Source organism: Macaca nemestrina, chromosome 6 (assembly GCF_043159975.1).
Source record: "Macaca nemestrina isolate mMacNem1 chromosome 6, mMacNem.hap1, whole genome shotgun sequence".
Classification (NCBI taxonomy): domain Eukaryota; kingdom Metazoa; phylum Chordata; class Mammalia; order Primates; family Cercopithecidae; genus Macaca; species Macaca nemestrina.
Window position 1 is genome coordinate 57,376,207 of NC_092130.1, and position 26,594 is coordinate 57,402,800.

The 26,594-nt window shown below is 40.1% G+C and overlaps 1 protein-coding gene across 16 annotated transcripts in view; it reads right to left on the bottom strand.

Annotated features, from left to right (window-relative positions):
• Window positions 1-26,594, bottom strand: part of LOC105463142 (sorting nexin 24) — a 194,363-nt gene that overhangs the window by 6,371 nt on the left and 161,398 nt on the right. For 7 of the 16 annotated variants that reach the window (XR_011624718.1, XR_011624721.1, XR_011624722.1 and 4 more), the window contains 5 exons: window positions 22,362-22,488; window positions 21,329-21,481; window positions 21,078-21,207; window positions 19,397-19,491; window positions 17,925-17,957 (listed from right to left, as the gene is read on the bottom strand). Coding sequence is in view for 5 of the 16 variants with exons in the window: in XM_011710097.2 (XP_011708399.1) it covers window positions 2,428-2,485; window positions 11,930-11,993; window positions 17,358-17,422; window positions 17,925-17,957; window positions 19,397-19,491 (315 nt within the window). In the remaining 11 variants the exon portion in view is untranslated. The other 9 variants (XM_011710098.3, XM_011710101.3, XM_011710097.2 and 6 more) reach the window with 8 other exon arrangements.

Below are 26,594 nucleotides of genomic sequence, written 5' to 3' on the forward strand. Positions count from 1 at the left end.
TAAAAATGTAAAGTTCTTTAAAAAATATACAAAAAATACACACACTTCAGCATTAACAATGAACAGATTAGAAAGATTTTATAAATCAAACTATAAACACAATTAGATAACTCAGAAATTATGCCCATCCACATCTCATATACTTAAGCTGATTATTTACTTATTGTTATTCAGTGTAACATTTTTAGAAAGTTATCTTGAGCCCAGTTGCAATAGGAATATTTTTTATTACTTACATAAGGGGATTAAGACTCAGGCTATAAGGTCTGGGGATGGTGGCTCACGCCTGTAATCCCAGCACTTTGGGAGGCTGACACAGGAGAATTGCTCGAGCCCAGGAGTTTGAGACCAGCCTGGGCAACAACAGTGAGACCCTGTCTCTACAAAAACCAAAATTAGCTGGTCATGTTGGTGCACATCTATAGTTCCAGTTACTCAGGAGGCTGAGGTGGGAGGATCGCTTGAGTCCAGGAGGTCAAGGCTGCAGTGAGCTGTGATTGCCCCAGGTAACAGAGTGAGACCCTGTCTCAAACAACAACACCACCACCACCACCCACTCAGGCTATATTTAAACTAGATGAGGCCAGGTGTGGTGGCACATGTCTGCAGTCCCAGCTACTGAAGAGGCTGAGGTGGGATGACTGCTGAAGCCCAGGAATTCGGGGCTATAGTGAGCTATACTGATTGGGTATCTGTACTGTTTGGCATCAATATGGTGGCCACCGGGGAGCATGGGACCACCAGGTTGCCTAAGGAGGGGTGAACTGGACCAGGCTGGAAACAGAGCAGGTCAAAAATTCTGTGCTGGTCAGTAGTGGGATCATACCTGTGAATTGCCACTGCACTCCAGCCTGGGCAACATAGCAAGACCCTATCTTTTTTTAAAAAAATAACTAATGGGAAAGTGAAATTCTACTGGGGCCTTGTCATAACATACCTGGCTATAATAGAGTGTGCTTGATCTCTGTTCAGATGGGAAGTGTTGTCTGTTAGAAAACAGTGCCATTGCTTCTCATCCAGGACTCATGCAGTGAGGATCCATCTCGAGTTGTATTCTAAGAAAATTGCCTCAATGAGAGATGAATTGAGTATTCCCACTGCTGATTCGCAAATTGCTACAACACTCTTGGACAGCAATTTGTTAATTTTTTTCCAACAAATACTTTTTGAGGGTCTTTGATCTGCCAGGTACCAGTTTGACTTTTGAGGATACAACAATGGACAGAACAGGGCCTCATGGGGCTTACAGTCTAGTGGGGGAAGACAGAGAATAAACAAGGAAACAAGTACAAAGGGTGATGAGTGCTGTGAAAATATATATATATATATATCCATGTCTGCTGGAGAGGCTGGGAGAGAAGCATTGTTGGAGTGCAAGGCCTCTTGGGGGATGGCATTTGTGCTAAGGCCTGAAGGAAAGGTAGGAAGCAGCAAGAAGGGCCTTCCAGGAGGAAGGAAGAGAAAATATGAAGGTCCCAAGATAAGGATGAGGGAATTCCAGGGCAGAAGAGAAAACCAGTGTGTTAGGGCCTGGTGCGAAAAGGGGAGCGGGATGGGGGTGCGGTCACAGGTGAGGCTGAAACTGGACCAGTTTGGGCCTGGGTGCCAAGGTGTGTCTTTGGTCATGGTACACGGAAAGGTTATCTGTTTGAAGTTGGGGAGGGGCATGATGTGATCTGTGTCTAAGAATTATTATTTTATCTGCTATAAGGAGAATTTTTATAGGGGGGCTAAAAGTGGAAGCAGTCCTTATCAGGAAACCCAAACATTCATAACCTTGGAATTTCTCACTCCTGGGATTGGCTTTAGAAAGTGATCCAAAATTGTAAGGGACATGAGTGTTTCAGTCAGCCCAGCATTTAGTCTGCTTGCTCTGGTGATGGCTGCCCAATTTCTTATTTTTCTTTTAAGAAATCACATCCTTCCCTCACCTAGCTCTAGTCCTTAGGGTGGGCTGAGCCTACAGATGGGTACACACCTGGCCTGGCAGACTCATTAATTAACTCACTTGATAAATATTATCAATAATATAGGCTGGGATAGAGCTGCAAACAAATAGTGTCACCCCTTGTGGTTCCTGTGAAAGTGACAAATTATACTACATGAATATATAACACAACATCAGGGAGCAATAAGTCAGTGAAGTCAGGGAAAGCGAATAGACAGTGAAGGGGTGGTCAGTGGGGGCTGAAGGAAGTGAGGGAGCACCAAGCCGTGGGGACAGTGGGGGAACTGTGTGAAGGCAGAGGGGACAAGAACAGTGGTCATCAGTGATGGGCAGGCTGGGTGGGTTCAGGAAACAGCAAAGGGGCCAGATGAACAGAGCAAGGGAGGTGGGACAGGGAGCAGGGCTGTCCTGTTGGCCATCCAGAACACTCCCTTGCCCTGGCTCCAGTGACTGGCTCAGACCTAGGTGCTGGACCTCAGTCATGTGAATGCGCCATCATTGGATTTCCGGAATGATTGGGAAAGAGCTGCCGTCTTTCTGAAAGAGAATATCAAGGAACAGGCCTAAGAGCGAAGTCAGCACAGAAAGAAGTGGCCCAGAAGACAGAAAGGTTCCGAAAACATCATTTAGCTGCTGTGTCCAGCTGTGCCCAAAGCTAATCCACACTTAGCTTTTCGCTCTGTAAACTAATACATTTTCCTTTTTCTTAAGCCAAGGCAAACTGATTGCCTTTGACTTGCAACCTAAAGTCTTTACCAAATATAGCAATACTGAAAATTTTTTATGTGTAAAGATGTGAATTGCAGAATATTTATGATAGCAAAATACTGGGAGCAACTTCAATGTCCCAAAATGGTTTTAAAGCACACATCCCATAATAGAATAGTATGCATTCATTAAGACTGATGTTAGAGAACTGAGTAACATGAGAAAATGATTGTTTTAAAGAAAAAGCAGAAATTCTGTATGCAGCATGATCTCAATTATGTAAACACATTCTCATAAAGCAAATGCAACAAAATGCAAATTCACATAAGTAAATGCAAATGGTGGGATTTTTAAACTATATTTTTACTTTTTTTGGTTTTTAATTTTTCTCTAGCGTGCATTTCTTTTTAATAATTAGAAAAAGAAAACAATTCTTTTTAATTTTAAATGAAGATAACATGGAGGAAAAATCGGAAACAAATGACCTCTTGTACATGCAAAAGTGCTTTACATCTCAGTGTCCAAGAGCACATAGCCAGCACTCTCCCCCATGCAGAAGGACATGCGCTTTACACCACACATGCCATCTAGGTTTTCCACTACTGTGAGCATACATGACTTCTCTCTAGTGACAAGGCAAAAAGTGCTTCATTTGGGAAGTGCTGAAATTCTGAGCCCACTAGTGCACCAGTGGTAAATTATCATGTTATCTATCATGCCAGATGACCAAGAGCTAAGGACATACCCCTGCTAAAAACAGTTTATTTCTTGTACACCAAGGGTCAGGCCTCATACAGAAACCATGAGCAAACTGATGACTATGAAAATAGGAACTGTTACTTTTTATAGTCTAATGTTTTCTGCAAAAGCTTTTGAAATAAATAGTTCACTGTTTTGCAGATCACGTTACTAAAAAGAAACATTTATAGTTGTGGGCGGATGTGGAATCAGAGGAAAATTTACACTGGACACCACCACCAAGCCCAAATTATTATAATTTAGTCTTGAATCACTTTAATCAACACTTTAAAATATTTTGGTATTCTTAGCCATAATTTATTTTGTTCTCTTATAAGTGCTCTTTAGCAATTTTCTGGATCATCAAATAAGGGTTCAGTACAATTTACTTTTGGGTCAATTAGTTGGAATGACACTTTCGGAATTATCAATTACTTTATTTCTGATGAATTTTTAGGTTTTGAACAGGACTCACCAACCTCATTTCTCAGTTCAGCCGTTTTGAATTACATAAAGACAAAAACATGGCAAGGATTTTACAGCAGGAAAATGATTTGTTTTTGTTTTTCAACATTCCTATAATCCAGAGAGCTGAAGAAATCTTTGATCTAGAAAGCTTAGAAATTCAAAGCCCCCTCAACCACTTTTTTTTTTTTTTTTCAAATTAAGGAAGAATTAAAAACAGTATTTGTAATGGAAAATTGTGGTGCCATTAAGTACATAACGGCTTTTACTTAAGTCTGTAATTCATCTTGTGGATTTAAGATTTTGGCCAAGAGTAAGTTTTAGGTGTGATATAACATAAGTTCCTCCAAGGTTTGCTAGTGTTACTGACATTCTAGAGTGGTGGAAAAACAACTGGCATTGATGCAGAATTGGAGTGACTAGTACCAGGAATCAAGTCAGAAAAAAAGACCATCTGACAAATAGTAAGAGTTAATACAAAATTAATTTTAAAATCCCACCCTAGGCCGGGCGCTGTGGCTCATGCCTGTAGTCCCAGCACTTTGGGAGGCCGAGTCAGGTGGATCACAAGGTCAGGAGTTTGAGACCAGCCTGGCCAATATGGTGAAACCCCATCTCTACTGAAAATACAAAAATTAGCTGGGCATGGTGGTGGGCACCTGTAGTCCCAGCTACTCGAGAGGCTGAGGCAGGAGAATCACTTGAACCCAGGAGGTGGAGGTTGCAGTGAGCCGAGATTATGCCACTGCACTCCAGCCTGGGCAACAGAGTAAGACTCAGTCTCAAAAAAAAAAAAAAAAAAAAAAAAAAAAAAATTCCCACCCTAGTTAGATTAGGATGCAGAGGATTCACAGATTTGGAGGATTTGGAGGACCCAACTTACCAAAACCCCTTCTATCACCCACTTTTAAAGTTTTATTAGCAGTCAGGTACCCTTCCACCCCCATTAACTTTTCAGAGCATGTGAAGGACTTCCTTCCTGGAGCACGGTGGACCTTCAAAGCGCTGTTAAAACTACAGTCGCCGTCTGTCCGAGGTGGTAACATTATGTCCTGTTATAAATATCCTGCATCTATTTCCAGGATCCAGATATCTCTATATGAAAATGACCCTTTTTATTCTCTGGTCTTAAAGGACAAGCCTGCTTCTGGTGCCTTTTCTGAACACCAGGAGCTGCACTCTGACAAAATGTCCAGGGTAAAGGAGAAAGAACTGGTCAGCCTGGAGCAGAGAAACTCCAGACTTGATTTAACCATGTCTGCTTGAAGCATAGCCTCTCTTACAAAGACTTCAGAACTCCTGAATTGGCTCCAAGCCTTGTGCAAGGTGCTCTCTGCTGGCTCCAGCCCCTCGTTATCCTCCAGGCTCAGACTTTCCTTCAGGACCTTGACTGAAGCTGTATTCTGATTTGGGGCTTTGTAACTTGCTGATGTCCCTGCAACACCCTTCCCTTTCCCCTTTGCTTTTCCTGGCTAATTACTCCTATATTCTTTAGGTCTCAACTTCAGTGTCACTATCTCAGAGAAGGGCCCTGGCCTGCCCAAATCTAGGTATCTTACCTATGTACAAGTAAACCTCTTTATTTCCTTAATGACACTTAACACATACTTTATAATTACAATTGTTCAAGTATTTATCCAGCCAATATCACATTATTCTGTAAGTTTCATAAGGGCAAGGATTCTAGTTTACCAAGGTCGAATTTGGAAAGATACCAAGGTTTTAGAAAAACACTATGTTGCCTGCTGTGATGAAGAAAAGTTACTATACTAGGTATGAAAGTTCGTGTAAAAGATGACAATTTCTAAGTGAATGGTATCTTTTATTTTTTATTACATTTAAAATACCGTACTTATTTTGTCCAATCATCTTGATATTTGCTTGAGTTGCTGAGCACTGGACTGTTGCTTTAAAGGGTGGCTCATGTCTGAAACCCCCACTACAAAGTCACCAGCCTCTTGCAGTAGCCATGCTGGCATTGTTTGATTTTGTGCCTGCTCCTTCTAGAAGTATTGAGGTGTTTTTTTGTTTGTTTGTTTTTTTCTAATTAAAAAGAAATCGAACATTTTAAAATGCACAACATGAAAATAATTTGAAGTGCCCCAGGACTGTGGTTCTCAAACTTTATGGTGCATCAGAATCACCTGGAGGGTTAGTCAGATTTCCAGACTGCCTGATTCAGCAAGTCTGGGATACGGCATGAAAAGTTGTACAAAGTTCTTGGGTGATGCTGATGCTACTGGTTCAGAGTCCACACTTTTTTTCTTTTTTTTTTTTGAGACGGAGTCTTGCTCTGTCGTCCAGCCTGGAGTGCAGTGGCCGGATGGCAGCTCACTGCAAGCTCCGCCTCCCGGGTTTACGCCATTCTCCTGCCTCAGCCTCCCGAGTAGCTGGGACTACAGGCGCCAGCCACCTCGCCCGGCTAGTTTTTTGTATTTTTAGTAGAGACGGGGTTTCACCGTGTTAGCCAGGATGGTCTCAATCTCCTGACCTCGTGATCCGCCCGTCTCGGCCTCCCAAAGTGCTGGGATTACAGGCTTGAGCCACCGTGCCCGGCCCCAGAGTCCACACTTTGAAAACCACTGCCCTGGGGTGTCACAAAGCTATGGTTTGTAATCACTGAATTAGCTTAGGTATTTGTAAAAAGAATACACATTTAAGAGATCATCCAAATATGTAGTTACATAATCCATTAACCACTCTGTGTCAGACTGGTGAGCAAACTATAGACAGTCACTGTTTTCAGAACGAGGAGGACGTAACAAATCACAATTGGAATCTGGGAAGATGTTAGCTGGTCCTGATTTCAAGGTCATTTACTCAAAGCACAGTTCTGAAACCCCTGCTACAGAATTTGCAGCCAGCACTGAACTGGGGGCCAGAACATAGGCTGCCATCCCCTCACCCATTCAACAGTTGTTCTTAACACTGGCTCTGGGTCTCGCACTGGAGAAACCGTCCACAAGTCAGATGCTACCCCTGCTCTGATGGAGTTCACATTCTTTGAAGGAGAAAGGCAGTAACAAGTACACAAATAAACAGGATAACTTCAGATGGTCATAGCAGCTCTGAAGGAAGTAACAATAGAATAATGGTTTGGAGTGGGGCCTAGGGTGCTACTTTAGATGGGTGACTGAAGAGGAACTCTTTGAAAAGGTGACATTTAAGCTGGTACCTAATGGGTAAGAATGAGCCAGCTTTTGAAGAGGGATGAAAAGGGTTTCAGGCAGAGACTGGTAGGTCCAAAGGTCTTGTGGAGAGACCAAGGTTGGCATGTTCTAGGAACTGAAAGGCCACTGTTGCCAGTGAGCACCTGTAGGAAGAATGTAGGAAGAATTTAGAGAGGGCAGCAGAAATTTAAATGTTTTTCTTAGTGGGAATGGAATCTACTGGAGAACTTTGAGCAAGAAAGTGATGTGATCTGATCAACATTTTAAAAAGATCACCTTGGTTATTGTGTCAAGAATGGACTGCAGTAAAAATGAAATCAGAGAGCCCTGGGAGGAGGCTGCTGTTAGCACGGAGCTTTGTTTAATCAAGTGAGATTGGAAAGCACTTTGCAATTTATAACATTGTGGAAATATTAGCAGCTATTGCAATACTAGTTCTTTCTGACTTAAGCATTCATGTCTGGTTCGGAATTGCACATAGGCCACACAACTATAATCCCAGCACTTTGGGAGGCTGAGCTGGGAGGATTGCTTGAGCCCAGGAGTTCAAGACTAGCCTGGGCAACATGGTGAAACCCTGTCTCTACAGAAAATACTAAGATATATATGTATATTATATATATCATAAGATCTGTCTCTCTCTCTCTCTTAGCTGGGCATAGTGGCATGTGCCTGTAGTCCCAGCTACTTTGTATGCTGAGGTGGAGACTGTAGTGAGCCGAGATCATGACACTGTACTCCGGCCTGGGTGACAGCGGGAGACCCCGTCTCCAAAAAAACACATAAATACAATTCTATTGTGAGGCTGATTAGGGAGTGGATTCGCCCAAGCTCTGTAGATGAAAGATTCAAATCCAGATCCCTTATTAACTGGTATCCTTGGTCAAGTTATTTCACTTCTCTAAGCTTCCTTTTTCTCACTATAATGTGGAATAAGAATACACACATCTTTAAAGATGTTGTGAAGCTTCAATGAGATAGTCCATGAACACGATTTAGCCCAGTGCCTCTTGGCCCCTAAACTAGTCTTCATTCATGTTAGCTACTATTTTTATTAATGGCTCTGATCTTCAATTTCTTCTTCAATAAAATGGGGCACTAAAACTACTCCGTAAAGAACTTAACGTGATAAAATATGCAAAACCCTAGTCCAACAACATATGACATCCAGTAGAAACTCAGTACATAGGAGTACATAGGAGTATCTAAATGACGTAGAATATTGTAGCTAGGGACACCAATGATGTCGCTGTAACTACTGTTAAGTGTAATGAAGACAGAAAATGGTTCACATTCTATAGACCAGATTTACAATCACACTCTTAGGACACAAATTTTTTTTCTAGTAAATTAGGTGTATTCCAATGACTTAACATATATAATATGCCCTCCTTCCCATCACACAAAAATAGATGCCCCTTCGCCCTCATCAGAATCCAGTCTGTCACTATGTATCTGCACAGACAGAAAACAAACGTTGCAGACATTTTGGTTTTGAGTTAGTGCCTGCTACTTCCCTGGTTTCAAAATCTGCTGAATTCAAAATCTGTAATTATCATCAAGAATAAAAACCAAAACAAAGCCAAAATGAAAATGATTACTTGCAAGGAGCAGAGAGACTGGAGGAAAATAGCCTTAATCACTGAACTTTATGTCCAATTCATTAAGATGAAAAAACCCTTCCTAGTAAATGACCAACAATTCCAGAAAGCAAGGATTACATCTGTATTCTTTAGGTAATTAACACAGTGCCTTAATCCAGTGGGGGAACCCAAATGCATTTCATTGAACAAACGAGTGAATGAATGAATATACAACTTCCCAATTATGTATAGGGCATCTATTGAGACCACTACCCAAATTTGTCCTTCCTGCTTCTGCAGAGTCTCTTTCTGTGGCCTCATATAACACCCCCAAGTGTTGAACAGATGTTCTCTTGGTACTGGATTCTGAAGGACTTACAAAAGTCAATAAATAATTCAAGGAGATGGCTAAAGGGTAGGTCATAAACCATCTCCCTCAATTGGTGGTCACTAATACAGGTGTGTACCAGAGTCAACTCGGTGGTGTTTTTAACTACCCAAGGACAGGTCTCTGGCCAGATTTATTGATTCAGAATCCCAACTGATTCTGATGCAAATCTCTGGTTTAGAACTACTGTTTTAGGATTGTAGAGGTTGCTAGGGATGTGAGACCACTAACTGGTATGTGTGCCAAAAGCTCTCCTGCACCCCATGACAGACAGTGTTACTTGATCACTACACCCTTACTCTCTGAGCCTGCACTCATTCAAAAGCCTTTATTGTTTTTACTGTGGTAAGATATACATGACATAAAATTTATTTTAACCATTTTTAGTGTATAATACTATGGCATTAAGTACATTACCTTGTTAAGCAACAATCACCACCGTCCAGCTCCAGAACGTTTTCATCTTCCCCAGCTGAAACCTATTAAACACTAATTCCCCATTTCCTCTTTTCCCCCAGCCTCTGTCAACCAAAGTTCCAGTTTCTGTCTCTATAAATTTGACTATTCTAGATACTTCATAGAAATGGAATCATACAGTATTTGCTTTTTTGTGACTGGCTTATGTCTCTGAATGTCTTCAAGGTTCATCTATGTTGCAGCATGTGTCAGAATTTCCTTTTCATACATTCTTCCATCACTGGACACTTGGGTTGTTTCCACCTTTTGGCTACTATGAATATATGCTATGAACATGGATAAATGTATTAGTCCGTTCTCACATTTCTATAAAGGACTGCCCAAGACTGAGTAATTTATAAAGGAAAGAAGTTTAATTGACTCACAGTTCCACATGGCTGGGGAGGCCTCAGGAAACTTACAATCATGGCAGAAGGGGAAGCAAACACATCCTTCTTCACATGATGGCAGGAAGGAGAGGTGCCAAGCAAAAGGGGGAAAAGACCCTTATAAAACCATCGGATCTCATGAGAACTCACTCACTATCATAAGAACAGCAGCATGGGGGTAACTGCCCCCATGAGTCAATTACCTCCCAGCAGGTCCCTCCGACGACCTGCGGTCATTATGGGAACTACGATCAATTCAAGATGAGATTTGGTTGGGGACACAGCCAAACCATTATACAAATAGCTGTTTGAGTCCCTGCTTTCTTCTTTTAGGTATATATCCAGAAGTGGAAGTGCTGAATCACATAGCAATTCAATGCCTAATTTTTTGAAGAAGTTATACCATTTCCCACAGAGGCTGCAACCATTTCACACTTCCACAAGCAATGTATAGTTACAAGGGTTCTAATTTCTCCTCCTCCTCTTATCATATTAGAAATAAACATCTATGTGAATGTGTGAGAGGTTTTGTGTGTGCATATGTGTGTGTGTGTGTAGACAGATACAAACCACGTTTCCAATGAACTCTTAGGAGCAGAAGACAAACTCCCTTGTTCTTTGTTTTTATTTAACTCCAAATAGCTAATAACATAAAAACATTAAAAAAAATCTCCAATACCCGACTATTAAGTTATTTTTGGTTGACAACACTTGATTATTTTGTTCTTGCTTGTTTTCAACATGTAGTAACAGAATCTATAATAACTTTAAAAGTTTGCAGCAGGCTTAAAACCTGAATATTTAGATCCTAATCAAAAACCATGATGTAGTTATTAGTTTTGATTTTAAATACTTGCCCCCCACAGAACTTATTAAAATGAATAACCATAAATAGGCTAGCTATTAATTAGATCTCAATGAAATGCCCACATACAGCACATACATATAGGTAGTACATATGCTTTTATCCTTTACTACTCAAAGTACGATGTACAGAGGAATTATATCATAAACACCTTTAACTTACATTAACTCAACACATGAGGTCAGTGAAAAGGAAGCCATAAGGAAAATAACATGAAATCCTGTGGTGATCCCACCTATGATGAATGCACACCCTCAAGGAAACCCAGGTGGGTGCTGTCTATCCGCTGGGTGGGTGCTTCGCTCCTTGTCAGTTCACATCTGCCACTAGCGGGGCAAGCATCTTGCAAGGCTATGATTCTAGTGTTAAAAGGTATGTGCTTTTTTTTTTTTTTTTTTTTTTTTTTAACAAAATGACCCCTAAACAAACACCAACAACTTCACTTGATTTTCAAACAAAGAAACAGTCTTTTTTTCCAACATGGGGGGGAAAAGCTACTTGTAGTGGATGTACAGGTTTCCAACATGGCACCCTTCTAAAGGGCTTTCAAGGATCATCCTAATAGCCCATTTTACCTATGTACTGACCTTGGAAGCTAACCCCTGAGTATGATGCAACTCCACTCTAATGTAAATTAAAATGCCATGATCTTTAAAAATGCCATAATATTGTCAGTATAATTTAACTTCCAGTTTAGTTCCATCTTCACATTTAGCAGTGTGTGTCTGTGACCGTCTCCTGGTGCCAGCATTTCAGAATGTACTATCACTGGCTGAGAAAATCTCATGGTGAGAAGAGTAGTGTGTCATAAGATCTGAACAAAAAAGCTACCAAAGTTGATCAGTCTCAGTATGATTCAGGATATGATTTCCAATTAGCAAATGGTGCGACTGAAGCAGAGAGTAGCTTTGTTTTGCTACACTCAGTGCTCCCAGGAATATCCTGTGGCCTCCTTTTCGTGGGTTTCTATGCTGGCAGTTACACTCTACTTCTTAAACACTTGGCCTTAGACTGACCACCGCCCTGGTTCAGTTTCTATTTTTAAGAGCACCGTTCTAATGGAAATGTCCCTGCCCTAAATTAAGCTGGGACTGTACACTTTACCACTAGCTAGAGCTGTTATATATCATAGCGTTTAGATTAATTTGGTAAGTATTGATTTCCTTGACTGTGACTTCGAAACTTGCTTCTGCTTCTTTTAGCCATGTAGGATTTCTACCTGGGGTGTAGATGAGGGTAAAATATCCCATGGAGGACTCCTTCAATAACCACATTTGGAAAATCTGGAAAAAAAAAAAAGAAAGAAAGAAAAACTGCTTGTCTTATGTGAAACAATAATTGCATTTTGTAGAATGGAACAAGGCAAGGCTTACGGTAAACACAGGAATCTGCATCGCCAGGCGTTTGCCTGGTTGAGGATGTGCTATCAGTCATGCTGCTTCAGCCTAAAGCCACTTGAGCGCACCACCAGGCGCGGCAGGAATGTGCGGCCAGATTTGTAGCTTATTGATTTAAGGGATGTTCTAATGGTTAATGCTGCTGGGCCTCAGCTCTTTATCTGAATGTTTTCTCACGAGGAAGATGGATTACACTGGCAATTCAATTTCTAACAAAATCTCAATATACTTGAAGGAATTCCAAGATTTCTACTGGGAATACCTCACTGCAGTTTTTCCATTGTGGTTTACAGTACATTTAGTCCAAGTTGTCTTGAGTCTACTTGTTCTATTAGAATAGCTTCGAAAGAGAGCAGTAAGATGGGGGTCTGTCTTCCTAACTTAAAAGGGCAAATTTCCAACAGAAGCCATCCTGCCAAACTTGAAAACATAGCTACATTATTATAGGAGATAGGAAGGGAGGCCAGGGGTGCAGAGTATGTTCTACTACATTCCAGTCATTAGAGTAGGTAAAATGTGAATGGATTACTTGAATGGGAACCAATCTATCTCATGGTTCAGAAGTTTAATTTTTAAACTTTATTCTGTACATAATGACATCCAGGAACTATCCTAAAGCTGAACACTTTAAAGAAATATAGTTATTACCTAAGAAAATAAAAGTGGTCCAATATTTTAAGAAAAAAAAAATGTACATCAAACCTCTATTGTCAACTGTGTAAATAAAATCATTTACTAGGGGATTACTGCCTCATCAGAGGAGGCAGAAAGGCTCTCAGAGGCTAGGGGTAGGCAGAGGGAGCTAGCCAGGTGGAAAGTCTGTGGCCAGAGGGAGCCTGGAGGGTTCAGAGACCTAAATGAAGGCCAACGTAGCGAAAGAAGCGGGAATGAGGAGGCTGGAGGGCCCGGGGTGCCCAATCATACCTGGGAAGAACAGATAGGAATTCTGGCTTTATCTAAAACTCAATGGGAAGCTATTGAGGGAGTTTAAGCAGAGTGGGACAGAGTAGAATTGTGTTTTGAAAAACATGATTCTGGCTGCCAACTAGAGAATGGACTGGAGCAAGTTCAAAGCAGACACAAGGAGATCAGTTCGGAGATTACTGCAGTAGTTCGTGAGGGCAATGTGGCAGCCCAAACGAGGTTGAGGATGGAGAACCATGGAGGAATTCTAGAGAAATGAAGGGCGGGACCAAGTGACGGGTTAGATGTGGTTAGTGAGGGAAGGGGTGAAATCAAGCATGCCTCTTGGGTTTCTGGCTTGCATAATCACAGGGTGGTGGGAGAAGACCCAGAATAGGAGTAAAACAGAAGATCATCACCTTGGTCTGGAACTTGTGTTTGAGGCATCCGTGAGACTTGCCAAAGGGGAAGTCAAGAAGTGATAGAATGTGGTGACCAGTTTACCTCAACAAGTATTTATTGAGAGGCCTCTGTGTCCTGGATTGGCCATGTAATAGCTGTGTGACCTTAGGTGAGTTATTGAACATCTCTGTGCCTCTCTTTCCTCAACTGTTAAATGGATTTCATAATAGTATCTACCTTATAGGCTGTTTTAAAAATTGGGGAGACAAGTGAATGAGCACACAAAATAATGTCTTAGAAAATCTCCAACACATGAATATCCAGTTGTTTTTGGTTGATGACACTTGATTTTTCAGGGCATGCCTTTCCCCAACATGAACTAATGGTTTTTCATGAAATATATCTTTGAAAGCTTGTGATAGGCCTTACACATGTATATTTAGAGCCCAATAAAAACCAATAATTTAGCTAAGCTAATTTTAATTCTAATTGTATTTCTCCCACATAGAAGGGTATTAAAATCAATTGCCACAAATAGAGCTGTTGGTTAATTTTCTAAAAGATACCCAAAAATGGCATATTACATGAAGGTGGAAGACATGCCTTTATTCTTTACCACTCACAATATAGAAGTTGATTTGAAGGTCAGTGAAATTACATCGTAAGTATATTTAGCTTAAAAGGATTCAACTAAATAAGTTAAGCAAAAAAGACATAAAGGAAAATAACATTACATACTGTGGGTAACTCTACCACGATGGTAATATGTCAAGCAGTGACAAGAACAGGGCAAGGAGAAAAATACAGCAGGGCATGGGCTGGAGAGGGCCCAGAGACAGGGAAGTGAGGGAAGAACCTGAGTGATGGTGCCATTTGGGTGACGACTTACAGGAAGCGACAAAGCAGCCCTCTGGGAGGGTGTCTGGGAGAAGGGCATTCCCGGCAGGGGGGACAGCAAGTGCTAAGGCTCTGTATGTATGTCCACCAAGAGCTGAACATATGCTAGATGCTGGGGATTTAGAGGACAAAGACAAAGAACAAAGATAAGATAGTGACCATTACTATAAAGGAAGCAAATAGGGTTCACTGACAAAAAGTGAATGGGATGGAGGTGTTTTAAAGCAAGGTCCACCAACTAGTGATCAGAAATAACATAATCAGGGTTTTGGTTTGTTTTCTCATCTGTTCCACTCTACTTTAAACTGCGGATTTTGGCTTCATCATATGCATGATTTACTACAATGTCCATTATTGCCAGCATTACTCAGTAAACTGTTCTTGCCTTTGATTCCCATTGAGAGGTGATGAAAAGGAAGGTGATGTAGGGCAGGTTTTGTTGTTATTTTTGTTGGGTTTTGCTTATTTAATGAACATGTATTGTGAATGGGTAGAGGGGCTTGTGGAGAGGGAGAATCAGCACAGGCTCTCTGAAGCTGTGGCATTCAATGTGAGCCCTGGAAGATGAGAGGCAGCTGGCTATGGGATGGAGAAAAGAAGGCTCAAGGTGGAGGAAACAGCACACCTGAGGCCCAGAAAGAATTCCAGGGTGGCTAGGGCAGAGTGTATGAGGAGGTCCAGTAGGAACATGAGCCTGGGGCAGCTCACAGAGGGCCTTACAAACAAACCACAGGTAAGAGTCTGGAGCTCCCAGGAGAGAGTTGAGATGGAAATACAACATTGTGACTCAGGTGCACACACACGGTAGGCAGGCCACACACAAGGAGATATCTGAAAGAAAGTGTAGTGAGAAGAGGAGAAGGTCTATGACAGCATTCTGGTCAGCTGCTATAGAGTGGAAGGAAGTGGGAGAGCCAAGGGGAGACATTGTTTGAAGGAGTAGAAACCGATCAACATGTCTAAAGTACATGACAGGCCAAGGAAGATGAGGACTGAAAAATATCCATGGGTTTTAGCCACACTGAAATCACTGGGGACTTTGGCAAGAGTTGTTTTGAGTTTCCTGGAAAATCAAATCAAAGACCAAAAAGCAAATGCTTTTCAATCTGTTAAGAGAGTACTCTCCTGATTTCTGATGTTAAAAGCTAAGAGATATTTGATTATTAGTATTTTATAAGAGGATAATCTTTGAAGACAGACACTCCTCTGACTTTGTAGGGGGTCGGGGTCAGTACATCTGTGAAGAAATTTCCATATGCAATATCCTCTGGAATAATAACCTTAATATCTTGCTAAGAGGCATCATAACAAAAATGTGACACAAGTAAAGTTTCTCTTTAAATTAAAAGCTGAAGATTTGCAAGAATATATATCATTAGTATAACACTTCTAAGATAACAAGGATCTGATTCATGAAACTGGATTGGTCAAAATTCCAAGAAAACAGATCTGGTGACTGGTCCTCCCATACCTCCCATCCCATCCATCAAACCTGTGATTCACTTATTCTCAAACAGGAGTTCCCTTATTTTGCAAGTCTTCATCCATATTACCATGCTACCAATGATACATATGTTTTACTCTTTCCAGCTCAAGACATTTACCCCTGAGGTTCCTTCCAAGAAAGTTCTTCCTGTTCTTCACTGTCAAGCCAGGCATAGAGCACATGGTAGGCACTGCTCAATAAGCTGGATGAGTTGGATTTAAAGGTCATAAAATATGTTCCCTCTTCTATCAAGTATCCTGGCTATTCTAGTCTACAGTAACCATTTTACTGTCTACACTTCCGCAGGAATTTCAGTCAGATGCATGACATATCTGAGCATAAACAATACATGGAAAAAGTGCTTGTGGAGCCATTTTTCAAAGATAATATGAATAATTTATAAAACATTTAATCTATATTAGGTTGCATTATTAATATTTGTTAAATATGATATTTTAACACGACATCAACTAACATGTATATTTGTTAAACATAAGAAGCAAATGTTATAAAGAGGAAGTTATTCTTTACTGCAAGGAAAAAGAATATGAGGTCATATTCCTATACAGCAAAGGCAGCTCACTCTGATCAGGGTGCTACTAGGAAGGGTCCCTCAACCCTTCTTAGGGAGGAGTAGGACTGCGTCCTGGCTACTTTTCTTCAAACTGACAGCTAAGTGGGTGATCTGAGTATGTGCATCCTTGCTAGAGAGAGCAGTTCCCTTTCTCCTGCTCATAAGGTTTTATTGTCAGAAATAGGAAGGGTTTCACTGGATCATTTATCTATTACTATTTAGTGACTCCCAGAAACAAGATTCACTATGTGCAAAGAGCACAGAAGGAATACATAGGCAACAAGAGGTCCACCCATCAACCATCTTCCCTGGACCCCAATTTTCTCATTTAGCCAATGATAATATCAGCCCTGCTTAGTTCACAAGGTTGTTAAGGAAATTAAGTGAGATAATGTATGCAAATGAACTCATAAAGAGATGCATAACAGAATACTTTGAGAGGGACTCTGATGAATTTAAATTTCTTTGCACAGAGAAAAGACTCAGTCGAAAATATTGATTACAATTATACTTAAATCAATTAATTGTATTTAAAATATGCAACTTTCAAAAATATACAGTTGGCCATCAAAGATGCTGTAATCTAAATAGAAATGGAGATATGCCTGCAATGTATATATACATAGATTTTTCGGAAGAGGCATTTTTAAAAAGGACTAGATCCTTGAATTTGAACCCTGGCATCTGGACAAAAACAAGCAGAGGCCAAAATGACATGATCGGAAAAATTAAGGACCATAAATACCTTTCTGCCTTATTACTCTAATTCAAAATAGTCTGGTAAGAGAGAAAGAAAAATTACATTTCCTCCTGAAAGGCTGGCCTCAATTAAAATTCTAAATGTCTCTTACACCAAGAGCACTGGTTTATTGGCAGATTATTAAGCCCTGGACCAATGTCACTCTGTTAGACCTGTATTAAAAACGTGGTTTATGTGGTACAGGGTCAGATCAGTAAAGAGCTGTTAGCAGATGACAGGTTTGATTACCGCTGGCTGCAGGCAAGACGTATGGATCCCTGAGGAACAGCAGCACAGGCTGGTGGGACAGTTTGCTGGAAAGGTCAAGAACAGGCATGTCAGCATCAGGGGACGATGGTAAACAGAAAACACTACAAACTAGCTTTGAGGGGATCAAACTGCTGTGTGGGGACGTCTCAAGGTTTATGTTCTAACAGTGTGGGTGAATAATGGCACACAGAGTGAGAGCAAACAAATGGGCACTGCTCTCATCTTCTAAACATTTCTTTGTGGAATTTGAAGCAGATATACAATCTATACAATAAGTCATTGCTGAAACGTGCTTTCCTAAAAATCTTGTAATACGATTGTTGATAAAACATTCTGATTACTTGCATGAAACAATGTAGGGCTCTTATTCCTCCACTCTTAATTCTAACTGGTTACTCCTGTATTTCCCTATCAAATATTTATAATCTTAAAACCAATTTTCAAACAAAGGTTTTTAAGAAAAACATAACTTGAAACATATCATGGGTGATTAAACATTTAGCAAAACCATAATCCTATTCCCGGCTGATGAGGATTAGTCCTTACCTTGACTCTTCAGACTCTGTTTCATCAAAAGATCTAAAAGTTTTGAAAAAGGAAACAAACAAACAAACAAAAAAAACCGCATACGTTGAGTCAATGTTTATGCCAACAAAGGAAAAAATACCCAATAGTTTTAGATGACTGAATTGGGAGATATTTTTAAGAAGAGTTGTGAGTTTCCACTGAGCCACAGCATGGCTATGCCCCATCCTAAGGAATCTGAAGACTGGAATATTCTTTGATTTCAATTTTCCTGATGATTACTTAAAAATCCTCAGATTTTATTACTACTTTTGAGCTTGTATAATGGAGAAAACATTTCACTCAATACCATTGCTAATGTCTATTCTAAAAAATACATAAACATATACGAAGCCCAACCTCCCTGTAAACACATACAAGTTGGAACAGAACACACTGACAGCACATTATTTCATTATTTGCCAAGTGTAGTGTATAATTTTTGCTCTGCAATAAGTGGAAAGTGGCCCTGAGTAAACAGTGCTCATGAAGAGCTGTGACAGGTGTTTGCAGCCCCGTCATCCAGTGGATGGCTGGGGTTTAACATGATTTTGGGTGTGGTCTGCTTGATCTTCTTGTAGTTTTAAGTGTGGTTCCTTCAGGCAGGTCTGGAAGCAGCGAGAATATGGGTACACCTCTCTCCTGCATGGATTTTGAGAGTTTGTGATGATTTGCTTCCCTGTAAATGGATACAGTATGCCATGGATGTTTCTGAAGGTCTTCTGAGGCTAGCTCAGCCCACGTCATGTGCCTGTTGCTGGGCAAGTGGCTTGTTTCAGAGTTAATTCTTCGGGAGAGCTTTTCCCAATTGCTAATGATATCAAACCTCTGGGTCCCTGGGTTTAGGACCAATGGGTTTAGACCAAAAGATAGGGATTAGGATTTGTAGTTCTGCCACTGGAAGTTCCTGAGAGAGACAGCTGGACAGTAGAGGAAGAGGGCTCGCCTTGGAAGGCCTCGGTTCTGCAAGCTACAAGGCAAGAGATCTTGGAAAAGACACTAAATTCCTGTGTCTCTGTTTGCTCAACTACAAAATGAGAGGAGTTGGATCAAATCATCTCTAAGGTCATTCATAACTTTAAAATTATATGAATATGTGTACCACCAGGATATGAACTTTGCTTGAGTTTCCACTAATGAGTCCATAACATGTTATCTAGATTCATAATTCCTATCAAGTAACATCATTCTATGTAACAGCATAATTGAAAAGATTGATTCCTTGAGTCTAAACATGGGTTACTGAACCATGGCCATTTGGCCACAAGATGGGTATGACGACTTCAGAGGAATTCTTTTGACCAAAAGCAGGCAGCGAGCGAGTGCTGTAGCAAGCCAAAAGAGTGGGCGTGGCCGGCAGGCTACTCAGGCATCACTCTGGGCTATTTGTTAGATCAATCGGTCATTGAAGAGTAATTTAAAATATACATCCAATATGCAAACATGATTCTTACCCACAACTTTCTGCCTTTGGTAGAGAGGGCAAGTGTCGCACATTTAGGAAATCAAGAAACAGTTTGGGAAGTTCTTCATTTTCTAAAATGACAGCCTGTGAAAGCAGAAAACAGAATTAGAAACTGAAGTGAAGTTTGCTAGGCAATCAATCAAATGAACTATTTCAAAAAGGCATAACCGTCCATCAAAGTTCTTACCAGCAACATTCCTCACAGTCAAGATGAGGAGTGGTCTCTGTTTTGCCCACCAGGAATTCAGGCTGACACACATGCTAGGGAGTGCTGGCAAATACTGCAGTTTATCTGTTCTTTCATTCAACTGGCATTTATAGAGCACCTACTATACACTAGATGCTGACTAGGGGACAAGACAGTGGGGAGCCAAGTAGAAATGGTTCCTGCCTTCATGGAGATTCTAATCCAGAGTGAATATTTCAAAACCTGGGAACATCAATAATACTGTTAAGATATGTATATCAAATTGTCCTTACTGAATGACAAAGTGGTCTGATATACATTATCTATACATGTATGTGTGTGTGTGTGTGTGTGTGTGTGTGTGTGTGTGTATCTCCCCACAGGAAACCACTACTATTTAGGAAATATGGTAAGTTATTTTTTAACTGGAAGGTTTAGTCAAGAACCCTCAACTATCACCTGTTTTGGCATTAGAATCAACTGACATTTATTGCCATTTGGACAGCTCCACTCAAAGGGTCAGTAACAACTTTACTGCTAAGTGTAAATCAGCATACATGCTGGAAAAAAATCTATAGAGCTCTTCCATTTAGTGAGCTCTGCTACATAGCCGGCATAATGGCATAACCATGTCACTACTCAGAGATCCAGATTATGCAACGTCAAGGAGAAATCTGACAAAGAAGTATGTATCTTCATATCTATGTATTTTTAAAGTCTACCAGAGTGTGTGAACTGAACAGAAGTTTGCCACCTCCCCCTCCCCCTTTTCCAAAAGACCACAGGAGAAAAGCATCAAAGGTTTTATCTTAATCTCTGACTTCAATACAACTATTCTTAAGGATCATTTTTCATAACTTACCATGGGTAAATTTTGTCCAGTAAGTACATGTTGTTTAAAGAACTATGAGAATTGGTGGTGAAATATCATTCATACAACTGATCAGGAATACTGTGTAGGGTGGTGCATAAGATATATAACAAGTAACAAAAGTGAAGTGAAATTATGTACCTTGTAGATACACAGTTCTATATCACATCTTGTTTTTAGCCATGGTTCACATACTGAGTTGCCCCAATTTCTTATCAGGTTTTGTAATACTGTTACCCAGTTCAGGTCATACAAATGGGGTGGGTGACTACACAGGTTGCCAGTCCTCCTAGGCTGCCCTCTGTCCCACACTAGAGCATAGCCCTCCTGGTGTTCAGTCCCTGGAGAGGGGTCATCTAAAGAGCCACCTCCATTGGGGGCTGCTACTGTTCTTTACACAGCTCACTGTTCCCACGGAAGCTTAAGGAATAAAAGATAGAAGAAAAAATTGGGGTGTTATACTTTATTCATTAAAAAGAATTTACTGGGCATCTATTATGTTAGACACTGGGACACGATGATAAATCTTACAGGTCCAGTGGAGCATGGGCTGGTGAAGAAAGCTAGCAATGAACAAGTAAACACACACACTAAACAACAACTTAAACTTGCCTTAGAATATAGTGAGATAGAATCGAAATAGCGTATCACTCTCTAAGCGTTTTCCCATCTACCAATGCATTCATCCGTCCATCCCTCTGTCCCTCTCTCCATCCATGTGTGTGTATGTGTTTACTTTCTCCTGGTTATAAAAATAGAAAAATAAAAAGTTCAGAAAATAAAGAGAAAAAAACCCCTCTCTGTTCAGAGGCATAATTTCATTACTATTTCAATTAAATTTCCTTAAATCATTTCACTTTTACCTCAGTTTTTACCTATTCGAGGATACTTTTGGGTGCCCAGAGGTCATTATTTCAGTGCCCATAACTCAAAAAGTTCTGGGAATCATCACACATATAAAACTCCAAGGTATTTTGGCTGCGACACGTTTCAATGATTGTTTTTTTTCTAGATATCTGTTTAAGAGGATGATACAATACGTATTTGAATAATAAAGCTTAATGTTGTAACACATGCATACCTGTTCCCCCAGGCAATAGTTTTAATTATCTGTACAAGTGGTAGCTTTCAGATTTAAAAAAAGACAGAAGAGTATAACATTCTTATCTCCACCCCCACCTTCTTAAAATAAATTAAATCAATAACAAGTGTGGGACACTTTTAATGACCTGAACTACTTAATTTCCAGGATCTTTAGACATGTCATCCATCACTGCAGTATGGAGGAAGACATCTCTTGAGTGTTCAGGGGGTTACTTAGGTTTTATTAATGCAAGATTTAGGGAATTTTAACAAGGTGAATTGTTTATTTGCCTTGACAGATTGGCTTACAATGCACTGGCCACATCTACAGCATGATCATTAATGACAAAAGACAGGCAAAAAGCTGTTTACACTGCAACATAGGGACGGGAATTAATCCTGCTCAGCCTCCCCAAACAGAGTTCTCCAAACAGATGATCACATTGCTTTACGTAAGATATACTGGCAAAAGCAATACAGAAAACTCCAGAAATCTGTGTGTAATTTACTTTGCTAAATTTTCGCTGAATATTCTCAAATAATATTTTCCATAAAACAATGACCAATATGTACTTTGGGATTTATAGTTTTAGAGAAGGCAGCATTGAGGGTTAGTTAAGCATTCAGTTATGTGGGCAGGCATATTTCCTAAGTTCTGTTTTAAAAGCTTGGGAGAAAAGAACTAATACTTCAGAGATACAGTAAAATATAGAAGAATTTACCTAATGTAACATATTATGTACAAATGACTGTCATCAGTTGGTACAGAGATGAAAAAGAGGAATTAAATCTTTTTGTTCATACACACGTGACCTTATTCATGAGAAACTGAACAGTAAGGCTGGACCTCACAACTGTTCCATTTACAACTTCTTCAGTTTCTTGAAAGGCTTTTGCTCTGAAGGAACTACCCCTTCTTGAAGCTGTACCCTGGATCATCCTATAGAATAAAGATGTCAGTTCGGTTTAAATCTCTCAACTTTGCTCAACAATAAGCTCCTAAGTTTTAAAAAATTAAATTTTTGAATATCAAATCCTATCTCTCTATTGTTTTAGATTGCTTATCTTTATTTTTGATTAATATCCATCCAATGATTAATCACTTTCATTCTTTAGAGAGGCAGTATGGTGTAGGAAGTACGTGGGCTTTCAGGGAAGACTTGAGTTTGAATCCTTTCTCTTTCTATCTTAAAAGGTTATTGTGAGGATTAAATGTCTCCAAGAATCTCTGATACACAATTAGTGATGGATAGATGCTAATTCTCTTTTCTTTGAGTACTGTTGTTGTATGAATCCCCAACAACCTATTTTACCAATTTTGAAGTTTGGATTATTGTTCATCAAGCAAACAGAGCTTCTTGGCCCTCTATATTTCAGGTATCTTTTTGAGTATCAGATAAAAGCTGAGTATCCTGCTTGCTGGAAAACACACATACATCTATAATTGTGCTTTCAGTGGCAGGGGGTTTGCAGACCCCTGACAGCCCAGCCAAGAACACCGGCTTTTAGCTTAGACAGGGCAATAGCACTCACTGCTGGGCTCACTTTTCTTTGGCCTGGAGCCTGAGGCACTGTCGGCTGGTGCTGTGTGCCAGCTCCCCAAAGGGGACACGTTGGCCTTCTTGTTTCAGTTTTCTATCTCTTTGTCAATTAGAACCCCACTGGAGGGTATGCTGCCTTGCTATTAGAATTCATTAATGCCTTCAGCTCTGGGCTGAGTTGAAGACATTTGTCTGGCATTGAGGCTACTGTGGTAAAGGATTCTTTCTAATACACCAAAATCTATTGCTGCACTGATTCTAGAGAATAATTCATATTCATGATTTCCATGTCTTCTATATATTATTCTAAAATGCAGCAGTCAGTGGTGTGGAGGGTTCCCAAAATTAACAAAACATTAAGGAAAGTATGATTTTCCACTCTATCGTTGCTGGGTTAGAGTACAGCTGATGAAGCACTACCATGCTGCCCGTGTTATAAGAGGGGCATTCTGAACTGCAGGGTAGTGATGGGATCAGGCCCAGTGCTATCTACTTAATTACCCAATGACTCTGGTGGTGGAGTTTTGACGCTGCTCATCCCATTCCTGGATGCAAGTTGGCACACATGGCCTGTCAACTAATTTATACAGTAAAACATCAAGAATTCAAAATGAATGTGACAAGTTTGGAGAAAAAGCTAGAAATAAATCCCAATAAATTTTACAGGTATACACACAGAGTGAAATACTGTGAGAAACAGAATTAATTACCCAGATGCAAGACAGAGTAGCTGTTTATGTGCGAGAGTCATGGGTCTCAAATGGTAGGTCTACAAGAACTGCTCCTTCCACATGGTATCAAATGAGCTGAACAGTTCTCTCACCCCACTTAAGGTGATATTATCAAGCAACCCCTGCCACCACAAAAGAGAAATAAGAATAAACCTAGGAAGAGCTAGAGGCAAGCAATGAAAATAACTAAAAGATTTCAAAATAGTTGCCATAAAAACAAGTCATCCAATATTGGGTATGAAGAATGGAACCAGGCAGTGGAAAGTCAAGGGGATAATGATCTTTAAGTTAACTAACTGTTCTGTTAAGGAAGGTGGCCACTGGTTATCCAGCATTTTCAAAGCTGCTGGAACAAGAAGAAAGTACTGTCAAAAGCAGCAAGGAAGGAGTCATTTTCTAATTGAAGCATGTGCAATAAAAGTAGTAAAAGTGACACAGTATGAAAAGAATAGGCACTGAAGAGTATCAAAATATGCTGGACTCTTTAATAGACTTGCAGATTGGAGATGGCATAGAATTAACAGAGAAATGCCCTAAAGAAACTTCCATCCAATCTGTCACTTAGGAATACAAGAAGACCAAAAATCAGGTTATTATGATGGTACACGTAGGAAATGGGGTTAAATGAAAGAACTGTTACAGGTGTGTGATAGGCTGCTTGACATACTTCGATATTACTACATCCAACTCTGATAAATAGCAAAACTGGGCAAAGAGTGTATTTTGTAAAAAACAAACAAAACAATTTTTCTTTACACAATGCTACTCACTCTTGTAAGAATAAATGACCTTCTCTAAAGCAGACCAGATATTTCCTCAGAAATATCACTTTAAATGAAGAATTTAAAAAAAATTAAACTCTATGAAAGCATTTATAAAAAACTTAGTGCATGGGGCAGAAAAACAACAGCATTACCACCAACAGCCCCTGCAAGCTCAATGTTTACTCCAGAAGAAATGTTCTTTTTATTGAAAAGGTGCAATTATCATCATGTAACACAAATCACAAAATCCCAATTTTTCTACCTTATCAGCTTTATAAAATCATGTTCCCAAAGGATACCATTGATTAGTTGCACATGTTCTTTCTGTGACATCCCAAATACTTAATTGTCGGTTATCTTTTCTTCTTTGGTAAGTAAAATGTAGTCACAAAATTACAGAGGGACTTGTTCTGCCTTAACCTTCACGAGATGCCATCATGCAGTGGAAAACACTGGTAAAATATCACAGGATAACGCTGTCCGACAAGGGAGACATATAAACACTGTAATGATTTCCCACGAGTTTCCATTTTAGAAAATTGTCACTAAGGCGAGCATAAACGGTGACACATCTCCACTGAGAACACGGTGAAATCGAACGCTGGCATTCTAGTTAGGTCCAAACCTACCCAGCAGCCAATTATAACAGGAATGGAACATCTTGTTGAAAACTTGGACAAGACCACTTTGCTAACCTTCTAAGATCATAGCACAGGGCTGTGTTGTTTTCACTGATTTGATCCTTTTATTCCCTTTTACACACACACACACACACACACACACACACACACACACACACACGCTTCTTCCCATTGTCTATCAGGGTTGTTATAAACTGTAGGGAACCTCTTTGTCACAAAAGCTAAGGTATTGAACTAAGTCAAGAGGTTTACAAGAGCACGTTAAGCCCTTCCTCCATTCCATCTAGTTTGGTTTGAAATGTCCGGCTGTTGGGGTGACAAAGTTCACCACCGCAGCTTTTCCTCTCTTTACCAGGAAAGATGCTTCATACCCATATCTACTTCAGAGATATGGCTAAAAACAGGGAGGGAGAAAAATCAATACCTCCTCACTGCAGTAACTGGGCTCAGTGTCACTGTCCTCTGGGACCCAAAACCTACGAACTCACAGAGGCTCTGTAGTCCTCAGTCTTCTACTTACCACTTCCCTGCACCTGGTCAAAATTTCACAAAATTTGAGTCATAATCAGGTTAGCAAAGGAACACTTTTAAAAAGTCAGCCAGTAGACAGATTTAAGAAGGATCGTGACCACCTAAAAAATAAAAATCAGATGTGCTCTGAAGAACCCACTGTACGATGCATCCCCCTTTTTGTGTGTGACACCATTTGCAAGATGCGTCTAGCCTGTACCTTGGTAAAAACTGCACTACTCAAGGAATTCAAATAGACACCTGCTATGGTTTCACAGGGCTTTATAGATTATCTTGCAAGAAATCTGAGGACCTACACTAAACGCTGAATGCGGAAAAGGGCCTATTTAAAATAATAACGAATCTGTGCAAAGAAATAATATAATTTGGCCTAAGAAGATTTGAAAAAAAAAGGAATATCATTTCTGATAATGTGGCTAAAAGGAAAAAACTAACCATGGACAAAAGAAAGTGGAAAATCAATAGTCTTTGGAGCTATTTTAATATCAAAACTTACATTCTGTGTTTTTCTGGAATGTATTCATATAAAAGTATTCGTTTAGCATTTACTAACTACAAGCATTGTGTTGGGGACACAATGGTTAGCCCAACAAATATAGTCCTGTCCTCCCAGGGTTTACCATTGGGTAGGGAAGATGAATGCTGATTCACAGTAATGAATGTGAAATTACAAACTGAATTAGTACCTTAAAGGGGAGTAGCTAGTTTCCTTGATCATTAGTAACAAAGCACCCCTATTAACCTGTGGGGTGAAGGAGAGCTTCCCTGGGGAAGTGACCCTTGAGCTGGGAGTTGAATGAGCTAATGAGAATAATGTGAGTAGGATATTCCAGTTTGT